The 12,385-nt window shown below is 35.0% G+C and overlaps 3 protein-coding genes across 8 annotated transcripts in view; all 3 read right to left on the bottom strand.

The window, feature by feature from the left end:
- The window catches only part of LOC117990620 (AMP deaminase 2-like), a 49,602-nt gene extending 48,640 nt beyond the window's left edge, over nt 1-962 (bottom strand). For 2 of the 4 annotated variants that reach the window (XR_011237802.1, XM_034978076.2), the window contains exon 1: nt 792-962. Coding sequence is in view for 3 of the 4 variants with exons in the window: in XM_034978076.2 (XP_034833967.1) it covers nt 792-900 (109 nt within the window). In the remaining variant the exon portion in view is untranslated. The remainder of the gene's footprint in view (nt 1-791) is intronic. The other 2 variants (XM_034978079.2, XM_034978080.2) reach the window with 1 other exon arrangement.
- A 1,141-nt stretch (nt 963-2,103) lies between these two features.
- Nucleotides 2,104-9,833, bottom strand: LOC117990793 (uncharacterized). Of its 3 annotated transcripts, none has more exons than XM_069504617.1 (2): nt 9,679-9,833; nt 2,104-4,045 (listed from the first exon to the last, which is right to left on the bottom strand). In XM_069504617.1, the coding sequence occupies exon 2, from the start codon at nt 4,028-4,030 to the stop codon at nt 2,543-2,545; it is 1,488 nt and encodes a 495-aa protein (XP_069360718.1). In that variant the 5' UTR covers nt 4,031-4,045; nt 9,679-9,833; the 3' UTR covers nt 2,104-2,542. The 3 variants fall into 3 exon arrangements, with proteins under 3 accessions (XP_069360718.1, XP_069360719.1, XP_034834175.1); XM_069504618.1 differs by lacking the exon at nt 9,679-9,833 and adding an exon at nt 4,285-4,479; XM_034978284.2 differs by lacking the exon at nt 9,679-9,833 and adding an exon at nt 4,289-4,479.
- A 425-nt stretch (nt 9,834-10,258) lies between these two features.
- On the bottom strand, nt 10,259-11,882 carry ATPsynCF6 (ATP synthase, coupling factor 6). Its single transcript, XM_034978116.2, has 3 exons — nt 11,724-11,882; nt 11,431-11,576; nt 10,259-10,516 (listed from the first exon to the last, which is right to left on the bottom strand). Exons 2-3 carry the CDS (start codon nt 11,574-11,576, stop codon nt 10,336-10,338), a joined length of 327 nt encoding a protein of 108 aa, XP_034834007.1. The 5' UTR covers nt 11,724-11,882; the 3' UTR covers nt 10,259-10,335.
- Nucleotides 11,883-12,385: the final 503 nt, after the last annotated feature.

Genomic DNA, 12,385 nt, shown 5'->3' with positions numbered 1-12,385 from the left:
AAAGAAGATAACATGAGGGGACTGATACTGTAAATAAATAATGTAAGAGACTAACAAAATGTAATACCCAAAAAAGAACTGACACAAATCGGAGGATTTCCGATGATTTTAATTTAAAAAAAACATGAGGGGGACTGGGGAGGAAAGTGAGCCCTACTACGGCTTACTTCAGGAATATTCCAATAGGTCTAATACCTACCTACGTTTCAAAGGTAAAAGACCGAAAATTATCGGCACTGATTGGGATACCTAGGACAGTTAAATCAAGATACTTGGTAAGATACCTAGGTCCATATAGTACGCGACAGGTCGGCAATCGCCCCGCACACCCCTCGCGCTAACACGGAGCGGCATAGCGCGGCTGACGTGCGGATGTGCGGGGCATCCTCCCGCCTCACACCCCGATTGCCATCTCGACCTGCCGCGTACTCTAACAACAATTTTTTCGTTTGGTTTAGTTACTTACCTATACTTTAATTTGTGAGGAAACAGCACGAAAAAATGAAAGAAAATAGAAAGATTTTAAAAATTATACTTCAGCTACCGAGTACCTAACTTGAAACTAGTCCTAGATGTAATTTATTCCGATATGTTTACTAGACTGCATCCTGTATTTTTTTTTTAAAACAGCCTAGTCAAAGAATTAGGACACAAACTAACTAACTAACTACTAAGTATAACTTACTTATGGCTATCTAACATAAATAGTTAGGTACCTACCTAACTACAATGTTATGATGATAACCATTAACTACCCAACTCAAACACAAGAAAGCAAATACAATACTAACCTATTCTCTTGTTGAGATGTGGAGTGTCCCTTTCCGGCTCCTCCTCCTCAACATCCATGTCGAAGGAAAACGGGAAACTCTTGGTTGATCCTACAAAACCGGCGGCCATAACAAATCTTTTTGACACGAAAACAACCGTCCGCAATGCGATAGAAGCCGATACTAGCGCGATACAATATAGTTACCTATAGGTATGTGTTGAGTACCTACACTGGAGGGAAACGCGGCGCGGCGGCGCACGCCGGTGCCTGGGAAGGATTTTATTTACGTGAACCTTGAACGATAAAGTATGAACACATGAGTAAAGATCGTATAAACATAATAATTTACAGAGCACCGACGAACATCGACCTTTAGAAGAAGATAGCAAATTTGTAGAGCACTGTCACTGTCATTGAGACCGACAAAACGTCATATGGGTCTGGTATGAGTGAAAGAGCCGATGTACATTACTTTCGGGCGCGTACTGTAATGCGTATGAATCGTTTTATAAAGCAGCTTGTAAGTAGATACCTAGTGTTTTTTAGTTTAGTAAACAAAATAGTTAAAAATTGTAATATTTAAAAAATATTGTAACTAGTATTGCACGCCACAAAGTGGCAAACTGTTAGAACTTTATAACAAGTATAACACCTAATGTACCTACACAGTTAATGCAATAAAATTTATTCTTTTCTATTCTATTCTTGGTTCCGTGTCACACAGAGAATTCAACCTCGTAATCATCAGCATCTTCATCAGCAACAACCCAACTTATTACATTTTATACTTTGACGTAAGACTTTTTTACACCTGTATTACCTGTTATCTCCCAAAGCCACCATGATTCAAACAGACGTTCCTCACAGTGTTGGGGACAATACGCAGACAAACTTTCAGTTTTTATAAAATAACGAAGGTTTGGCACGCGCTGGCTCTTAGTCCATAATATGTCAAAAATTAATTATTTCTTTGGAACCATTAGGCCAGGTCTCTAAACACTATACAAAACACCGTATATACCTACACATTTACGATGTTTTTAGGGTTCCGTACCTCAAAGGGGACCCTTTGTTGTCTTGTCTGTATGTCCGTCTGTCCGTCATGTCTTCTGTCAAGAAAACCTAGAATCAAGTAAAGACTAAAGACCTTTCTTAATTATGATGTTGTCATGTCGATAGCTTTAGATGTCGATAGTTACTGAAATAATCGAATGTAACAGACAGACGGACAGATCGGACAGTGAAAGTTGCACCATAAAAGTTCCATTTTACCATTTTAGTACGGAACCCTGAAGATTAGTTAGAAAGTCTCATTTCTATGAATAAAACACTTTGTTAGGTGAAAAATACATGACATGTAGTCCCGCAAATTGCTAATGCGCGTGGCTGCTAATTTAGTGACGTCAGCACTAGACTGCAGTTTCGAGCTAATGGTATATATATTTATTTCGACTGACGTCAAAATGACGTCATTTCGATGTTAATGAGACATGGTTCCAGTGCAATAGCAATTTGCGGGACTTATACTGAAAAGATTTAATTAAAATAATCTTATTTTACGTCCTAATATCGTTTGTAAATTTAACTTTCGATAGTTACTAAAATAATCGAATGTGACAGACAGACAGACGGGCAGATCGGACGGTGAAAGTTGCACCATAAAAGTTCCATTTCCCTATTTTAGCATGAAGATTAATTAGGAAGTCTAATTTCTATGCATAAAACACTTTGTTAGGTGAAAAATACATGACAGATTCTGAAAAGATTAAATTAAAATGAACTAATTATACCTCCTAATATCTTTTGTAACATTTCAGTATCACTGAAAAGAGTTTGTTCTTTACTTAGTTCTTGATAATCATTGTACAACTTGCATCCAAGCTGTTTACACTTGTCGAGGCGACTTCCTTTGCCAACCCAGGCTGACTGCCATACTCCTGAGTTATTCGTCAATTTCTCAACAAATACTGCAATCACCACGGCCAGCTCGTAATTATTGCTGCAGGACAACTGTTTTACCGACTCACTCTCTATCACACCCGCCCAATGGATCGTATATTGCTTAGCTTCCTTATTCAAATATTTTTTAAAGAAATCATTAACTCTGTTCCAAGAAGCGGCCGTCTCCTCTGAATATAATGATTTAAATAAAATTTTGAATTCAGAATCAGTAAAAATAGCGAGTTGTTGCAACATATTTATGATGCCCATTCCAAAATAAGCTATGTGGGATAGTACAGCATATTTTATTATATTCTGTTTTTCAAAGTTACTTAATCTTGTAGGATGCATCAGTGAAGTTATCACCAATTTCGCAAACATTACCTGATTCCTGGTATCAGTCTCCCGGAAGGCTTTCCAACTTTTCTTCAAAAATCCTCTATGAGGAGGAGTGTAGTGATTTAGTTCTCTGAGAAAGTAGTTGTTAAAAATTCTTTTAGAGAAATACTTTGTTAGGTTATGAAAGGTTTTCGCTTTGGCTCTCATTACAAATAAAGCTGCCATCGCAAAGAAATATTTTAAAGAAATTCTGGCTGTCACATTGTGGTCCCATGCCTCAAGGAGTCTGTTACATGCAGTACAGAAGTTAGCATTTTCGACTGGACCATAAGTAGTTTCCTCTGAGGGTGTGACGTTGATTGGAGGACGTTTCGGCCTGTACCACTGTAGAGCTGTTATACTCGGTACAGGTTTAGAACTAGACGGTCTGCTAGTTGATGTGCCATTTCTCTGGTCATGGGTTTCATGTGTAGTTTCCTTATTAGAGCTAGTTTCCTCTTCATTTTCTGAGTCATGATCAGTATCAGAATTATTGTTGGTAATATCCTCTTTGTTCATATAAGCATCTACATCTGTATCTGCTTGATTATCAACCTCTTCACCGTTCGAGTTGTCATCTTCTGGATCCTTTTCAACGGCCCTCTTCTCAAACACTTTACTTAGATCATACTTTAATTTGTCATGTGGTGTTAAAAAAAATAAGTTACCGTTCTCACCATATTCTGATTCAGGCCATATAAATTCTTCGGAGCTCGAGGAGATCGGCATAATGGCTACCACAGCTAGTGTAAGGTCCCTAGCATTTAACCCTTTTTGAATCTTTCCACCCAAATAGAAATTAAGGTAACGGCTGATGATGTTCCTCTGCACCTTCAGGTCTTTGACAGCTGCCGGGAATTGGTCTTGTGAAGCTATCTTGAGACATCTGATGTCACTCCATTCTTTGATTTCCGGTGGGTGTGGATTTTTGGAATCCATCACACTTGGATAAATCTGAAATAGGTATAAAATATTTAGTTTAAACTTGCACTAAGTACCTACTTTACTTCCTTACAGTTTTCTCAGAAACCAATACAAATAGATTAAATATAAGTAGGTAAGTACATTATTAAGGATGATTTATTATCCATCGCCGGGATGTACGCTATCCCTGTACTAACTACTACTGTCCTTGCATCAAAATCGGTTAAGCAGTGGGCTGTGAAAAGTTAGTATGATAAAAGTGCACTTACATACCTGCTTATTTCAGTACCTATGTTATCACTACGTTTTATTACTTATTTATTTTAGTTCTACTGTAAATAACCATCATAATAATTCATAACAAACGGATCAAAACACTTGCAAGTTTCATGTCATTGTTTTTTAAGCTGATTTTCCGTGATTCTCTGCCTTATAAAAATTATTTTAAATCACCGACCAGCGTACGTTAGTCCATAATTTTTTTTTTTTTTTTTTTTTTTTAATTTATTTTACGGCCCTGGATAACACTCCTTTAAGGCCTTTCAAAAATTTACAAATTCTAAAATACAAAATTGCTTATAACTAAATATTATTCTAAAAATACAAAATTGCTTATAACTAATTAGTCTAACGTTTTTACACTTTATTTATAGTATTACTTATATAATTAAAAATAGACTTAAAATATGACGTTTTACACAACAAGTCCTTTACATGGCGGGGAAAATCAATTTTTTGTTTTTGTTCCATATTTATAGTGTTTAGATCACTGGCTAATATAAGTCTTTGTATGCCAAAAGCTGGACATTTGAGTATCATATGATTAACATCAGCCTCCTCATATTCACAATAGTTACATTTTTTACTGTTTAGTATTTTTATTTTATTCAGGTGTGTTGGCACCAGACAGTGACCAAATCTCAGTCTATTCATTAATGATGTAAATTTTCTAGATTCACACTTTGTTTTGAAATACCATGGTTGTATTGGTATTTCCTTTTGAATTTCCGCATACCATTTTCCTTTATTTTTATTAGTCACATCCCACACTTCACTCCACAATTTCTTTTGTCTTATTTTAATTGTATTGCATAAATCCGTAAATGGCACTTTGATGCTACTTGAACAGTCTTCATAAAAATTACTTCTTCTTGTAGCAGAATCAACCACTTCATTTCCTGTTATGCCTCTGTGGGAGGGTACCCAAACAAATTCTATATTAATTCCCCTTTGTTTTAAATTAAGTAGTACATTTTTAATTTGGAAAATAATATAAACTAATTTATAATTACTAAAATTAAAATTATTTATAGCTAAAAGAACACTTTTCGAGTCTGTTATTAAAACATAGTTATTCATTTTAAACATTAATTCTTCTTTGATATATTCCAATGCCTTGAACAGGGCAACGCATTCAGCAGTAAACACACTGCAGTCAGAGTTTAATTTATATGATCTACATTTTTTTAACTGTGAATCATAAAAAGCAGAACTTACAAAGTTCTCATTTTTAGAACCATCCGAATATATCCTATAATGATTTTTACAATTTTCTTCAATGAACAATAGGAAGTCTAAATTGGATTTAATATCAGTGATGTGTATTCTATTTTCGAGGTTTATTACATCATAGTGGCAATCATACATAGGCCAAACGTCATTCACATTTATCTTACTAGCAATACTATGCATATAAGTCATAATCATTGACATAGTAGGTCCTTTACCGGAAAGAAGTGCTTCCGCTGTAGGTTGTAGAGTTTCAATTGATGCTTCAGTAACTTTTAATAAATCCTGTGGAAGTAATAATTTGTTTACCAAGTTAGAGTTAGCGAATAGTTGCTTCAAACAAAACTTTTCAGCCAAATAAACACGTCTCACCGGCAAAGGAGGGATACATGTTTCTACTTCCATTGAATTAATAGGTGTAGACCGCATTGCTCCACTTATTATTCTCAAACCTATATTTTGAATGACATCCAATTTTTTCAACAACGATGGATTAGTTTGCATATACGCAAGACAACTATAATCAAAATGACTTCTAACCATACTATTGTACAACAAAGTCAAAACTTTGGGATCTGAACCCCAAAATGTACCAGCTAAACATCTAATAAGATTAATGCTTTTTAATGCATTTTTACAAATGTAGTTAATGTGAGTAATGTGTGTGTGTGTAGTTTTGTATCAAAAATTACTCCTAAGAACTTCTTATTTCTTACAATTGGAACATCTAAGTTATTATATTTAATGTTTACATCTACTGGTCCACCAAATACCATGCATGAACTTTTAGAGGTATTAATACTTAATTTTAAAGTGTTTTGGTAATAATTTTGCACCTGAGTCAATGCTGAATTAACATTATTTACAGCTATTTCTACATTTTTATTTACACTATATAATAACAAGTCATCTGCAAATTGTAAAATTTTTACATCCTTTGTTGTTACATATTTCTCAATTTGAGAGGTATATAAATTGTATAAAATTGGAGATAATGATGCACCTTGCATAAGGCCTTTACTTGTTGAGTTAGGTCCATGAAGTATATTATTATACTTAACATAAAACTTTCTGTTATTTAAAAAATTTGATAGCCATTTTAACATTTTTCCAGGAATGCCAATTTCATGAAGAGAAGTAATAATCTGTTTTAAATCAACATTGTCATAAGCACCTTCTATATCCAAAAATACACATACTGCAGCATCTTTTGATAACTTACAGCTTCTTAAATCCGATACAAATGATGTCAAACTCTCATTAGCACTTCTTCCTTTTCGGAAACCGTATTGGAATGTTGGTAATAATTTATTTTTTTCTGTAAAATAATCTAATCTCAGTTTCAGCATTTGTTCAAATAATTTTCCTATGCATGATGTTAGTGATATTGGTCTGTATGAATTACAATCAGATGAAGATTTATCAGGTTTTAAAATCGGTACTATACATTGGATCTTCCAACTCTCTGGAACACATTGATTATCCCATAGCCTATTAAATATATCAAGTAAAGCTAATTGACCTAATTTATGCAATTTTTTAATCATTATATATGGAATGTTATCTAAGCCGGGTGTAGAGTTTTTTCTTGATTTAAGTGCTATATTAAATTCTGCAAAAGTGAAAGGCTTTAAAAGTAACATATGCTTGTCAGAATCATTATTAAATTCGAAAACAGAGGTATTTAACGTTGTGTTATTGTTATCATGTTTAAATTTTGAAATAAAATCGGGAATCCATACATCATTTTTATGCTGTGGTGGGTTTTTAATACGTTTAAACATTTTCATATAATTCCATACTCGAGTAATAGGAGTATATCTATTGAATGTTGAACATAACTTGTACCAACTATTTTTCTTAGCATCCTTAATTATTAATTTTTTTTGTGCATCCAATTGTTTATAATTAATGTAATTTTCCATCAACCCATTTCTTTTATATAACTGTAAAGCTTCTCTCGAATTTTTAACAGCAACTTCACAGTTTTCATCCCACCAAGGAGCAGGAGTTTTAAAAAGTCTAGGACCTTCAATTTTTACATAAGGAACGAATTCTTTTCTAAGAGTATTTAAAACTTCACAGAACTTATCATACGACTGTGAAGGATCTATTTCATCAAAAGATATACCTTTAAAGTACTCCTCTGATTTTGCATAATATTTGGTCCAATCTGCTTTATGAAATAGAAATTTCTCTACTTTGTCATTGACAGAATATTTAGATGGAACTAGGCTTAATTTTGTAAAAGTTGGATAGTGGTAACTACCCAAAGGATCGTCACCTACTGACCATTCACATAGAGGTGCTAATACGGGACTCACCCCTGTCACATCAATAGCAGAGCTATTTGCATTAGGTCTTTGTACTGTAGTAGATACACCTGTGTTTAACAGGCATAGGTCATGTTCATCAAAAATTTCAAACAATGTTTTGCCTCTTGAATTTGTACAATTGCACCCAAAAGCAATATGATGCGCGTTAAAATCTCCTGAGACTATACAAGGTTTTGGTAAGCTAGCAATAATATTTTTAAGTTTATTAATTCTACAATAATTGTTATTTTTATTTTTAGGTGGACAATAAACACATAGAATCGACACGGAACCTATATTAGTTTCTAGAGAAATTGCTATGGACTGGACATCTTGATAAATTGTGTTGGCAATATTTTATATTTTAATGTATTTTTTAATAAAATGCCTACTCCACCATGTTCATTATTTGCATTTTTTTCCTACAAAATTATATCCTGAAAATCTAATAGGATTACTTGTATTTTTTTGCCAGGTCTCATTTAATAGCAAAATATCAATATTATGTTGTTCCAAAAATGTTTTAACCAAGGGTTTCTTATTGTTAATACTTTGGATATTATGCTGCACAATAGTTAGGTGAGAATCCATTATATTTTACTTAAATGTTCTAAAAATGTTTCTTTGATTTGATTAGTAGTCTTAATATTATTAGAGTTCCCTATTGTAACCAAAGTGTTTACTATGGCTCCTAAAAGCTTAGAGTTATTTACAATATCATTGTGTGAAATTTCTGTCTTTGTCTGTGTAGTTTGCTTAGGCTGTGAGTATGTAGTTTGGTTTTTTTTCATATGTCTGAGGGCTCTGAGGCTTTGGGAGTGGAGGGAAACTCGCACTACTTATTTGAACTACTTTTGAGTAGGTTTCTTTTTTGTTCCTCTCCATTCTCGCTGCCTTTACAGGACACGTTTTTGATATTGCAAGATGCGCACCCCCACAATTGCTGCACTTCAGTGTATCCGTCGTGCAGTCCTTGTAATGGTGCTCACCAGCGCACCGTGAGCATATTTGCTGATTTTTACAAATTTTCCCATAATGGTTAAATTTCATACATTTAAAACATTGCATCAAAGGAGGAACATAAGTGAAAACTTTGTATCTCCAGTTGTCCAAATAAATATACTGCGGTAGACTAGTACCGCTGAAAATTACACTGATAGTGGAGAGAGGAATTAGCTCCTCTCCCACTTTTTTCAAAAATCTCTTTACACCTATTACTTCACTTTCCGAGGAGAGTTTATTGAATAGTTCCTGATTGCTAGATTCTTTTGGAATAAACCTAACCACCCCTACCCTTTCCACAGAGGACGCCGGGATGAACGCTCGAAGTTTATAAACTGAAAGGCACTCGTGCTTCAAAAAGTCATTAGCCGCTGTCGCTTGTTTGAAGACAAGCATAATTTTAGTAGCGTTTATGCGCCTACTTTCACTTACACCTTTTACTTGTTTAAAATATTTGGATACCACTAGGGGGTTTTTGTTTCCTAGTTTGATATCTTCTGTGCTTTCTACGTATACAGGGAATTCTGAATTGGTACTAGTATCGCCGTACGCCCGGCGATACCCTGGTTTTATAAATGGTTTGTATTTTGCACCATCACTTTCAGAGGGTTTCTCCTTTTGCATTTTCTTCCTCTTTTTGCCCGCTGCTGGTTCCAAATCACAGCCGTCACTATCTGACGGCATTGTACCACAGTTTAACGAAAACTATTTACAAAATAATGTACTATTTACACTCAAAAACTATATTTTTAACAATTTTCAATTAAAAAGCGCACTTCGCGTTTCCCGCCAAAAACGCAAGTCTAGTCCATAATAATTCAATAGAAACAAAGAAACATTTTATTTCTGTCGGTGATAGAAACCTGCAACAGGAAATTAAAAGTCAAACAAATATCAAATAGGTAGGTACCTACTAAAATTCCGGGAAACCCCTGCCCAGATTTTTTTTTAAATTTATTTTACGGCCTTGGATGTCAGCGCCTGCCCCCTCCCCCAAAGAGAATATAATCACTACCTACCATAGATTATCTACTATATACTAGCTACCTACGTTTCCCTGCCCAGAAAGTACCTACCAGATACAAAGAGTATATAATCACTGGTAATCACAGACCAGAAATAAAGACGAATCCAAGACTACATTACTATGACTGCGAGTCATGTACCTTGTAATTTTGCGCACACCTTTTCCAGCGTACTTGTATAAGTTATGTCCGTTTCAATGATAGATTCAATTCCATTCGTCCAGCCAGGCGCGGAGTTTGAAATTTTGAATCTTATAGATGGTGGTCAAGTAATAGGGAACTCTTTGATTTTCCCTGATTAAAAGTAGCCTATGTGAAAGGATGTAGGTTGCAAGCTTTCGCATTTATAATTATTAGTATGGATATGCTGCAAATAAGAAATATCAATAAAATACAGTGAATTTACAGTTTTTATTTACCACATTTTAACAAGTTTATATTATGACTATGCTTATGATTATGTCTAGGTTTACTTCTTGGCCGGAGCAGCTTGTTCATCGATGGGATCTAGTTTAGGCTCCTCAAACTTGAAGGATGGGAATGAGGTCATGTCCACACCGGAGCCTCCTCCAAACTGCCGCTCCAGCTTTTCCTGCTCTGCCTTCAATTCTTTTTCAATAGCTGGGCTTGGGTCCACTAGTTTGCCGCCTCTGCAAAATATTTCTAATTATTTACTGCAATATTTTTTTACTATTTACTGCAATAATCACACTAATTATAAAGGCGAAAGTTTTTGTGAGTGTGTGTGTGTGTGAGAGAGAGAGAGTGGGAGAGAAAGTGTGTGTGTGTGTCTTTTAGATGTTGGGTCCCAAGATGCTAAAATGGCGACCTCGCACCAGAAAGCGTAACATTGGAAGATGTTCACTAGCTGGACAGACATTAGACGAATCACTGGGAGCCGCTACATTTAGGTGATGCAAGATTGTGCATATACAAGTCCCTACATGAGACTTATACCTAGTAGTGGATATAGTACTACAGCTATGAACATGTCTAGACTCTATAGTCTATAGATGAGTTCTTGCAGTAAACAGTAGGGCGATTGTCTAAAACCTGCATCAATCATTATTACAATCTCAATTGTTCTGATTGGCTGAATTTATGCTATTCTTGTTGCAACAATGCATTGTGGCCAATAGTGAGCGAGCATTAACCAATCAGAGATGATTGCTTTCGTGACATTGTAGCTGTCAAACAACCGCGGTAGGGCCGCAGATATCATAAATTAATTAATTGTTGTTTATTTATTTATTTATTTATTTATTTATTCATTTGCTTTCATGGTTACATGAAGCCCCACAACATGTTTCCACAACGTCCATCCGATTGAGTTGAAACTTTGTATAATTGTTTATGGCACTTACATGAAGTTTTCAGACATAAAACCACCAACATTCAATCTGAATGACTGACTAGTTTATCCCTTCAAATATAAAGATTTTGTTCACACACATTAATTATTACGCACAGCTAATTGAGTATTGGTACCTATATTAATAACTTACGGTTCTCTCGCATCCTTGATAGTAGACACGGTGGGAATCGAAATTTAAATCGTACTTACACACTCTTTTGTTTGTATTCCCTGATTTTGTCGAGAAACAACTGCTGGATAGGGTCAGCTACCTTCTGTGCCGCTGCCAGGTTCCTCGTGACCACGACCGATGCGCGGGCCGCTCGGAGGCCACCGAGAAGTGATGAAGTCAGCATCTGAAATTGAATTTTCTAACCTTAACCATGGCATCAGTTACATAACTCGTACAATTTAGTTCAACTGCTCCATAACATGATACATGATTCTTTTCGAAGAATGTCAGCATTGTAACGAAATGATATTTTAACTAGATCCTTCCTTACTTTTCTTTTTATTCAGAATTTACAGCTTTATCAAGATTCCCAATTTGTTCCCAAACCCAAAAACACAGATCAATAACATTAAAAAATTCTGCCACAGTGAACAAACGTAGTGATTATATACTCTTTGGACACGAATCATAGGCCAATAATATAAACATTGTTTATAATATAAACAGGTTTTTTTTAAACTGGTTTACGGCTCTGAACTCTAGCCCTTTTGAGCCTCATTGTTTACAATATTTTATCACAGATAGTTACAGATATGCAACTAGCATGGCCCCCTCAGTTCCTCTCGCTCAAGCAGAGGTAGGTACTTACTTGTGAAATGTTATTCCATGTCGATGATTATTCCTTCTATTTTACGTTCGCTTCAGCTATTGTAGCTTAGAATACTGCAACCCACCATTGTAAAATAACTTCAAAAACAAAAAACTACAAAACAAATCAATTATTTCTTTAAAATACTTGAGTCAACATAAGCTCACTTCACGTTGTTTGTCAAGATGTCACGTACATATTGAAAAACAAAAAGGAGTGGCCACGGTGATAAGGACAAAAAATAATCTTTTTGTCACGTTTTAATAAGACTACGTTACTTATTCTGAGTAAGCATACGAAAACACTCGTCCCACGCTTTGATTGTTGTTTGCTGTTTGTCGCAA

The sequence above is a fragment of the Maniola hyperantus genome, chromosome 18, assembly GCF_902806685.2.
Source record: "Maniola hyperantus chromosome 18, iAphHyp1.2, whole genome shotgun sequence".
Lineage (NCBI taxonomy): Eukaryota > Metazoa > Arthropoda > Insecta > Lepidoptera > Nymphalidae > Maniola > Maniola hyperantus.
This window is presented reverse-complemented; position numbering and strand designations above follow the sequence as displayed.

What these genes read in the sequence shown, in the direction of transcription:
- ATPsynCF6 (XM_034978116.2), bottom strand. Translation starts at nt 11,576, where the DNA reads ATGCTGACTTCATCACTTCTCGGTGGCCTCCGAGCGGCCCGCGCATCG. An exon ending in GAATACAAACAAAAGAGTGT is followed by an intron (nt 10,517 to 11,430) that starts GTAAGTACGATT and finishes AATATTTTGCAG; the next exon opens with AGGCGGCAAACTAGTGGACC.
- LOC117990793 (XM_069504617.1), bottom strand. Translation starts at nt 4,030, where the DNA reads ATGGATTCCAAAAATCCACACCCACCGGAAATCAAAGAATGGAGTGAC.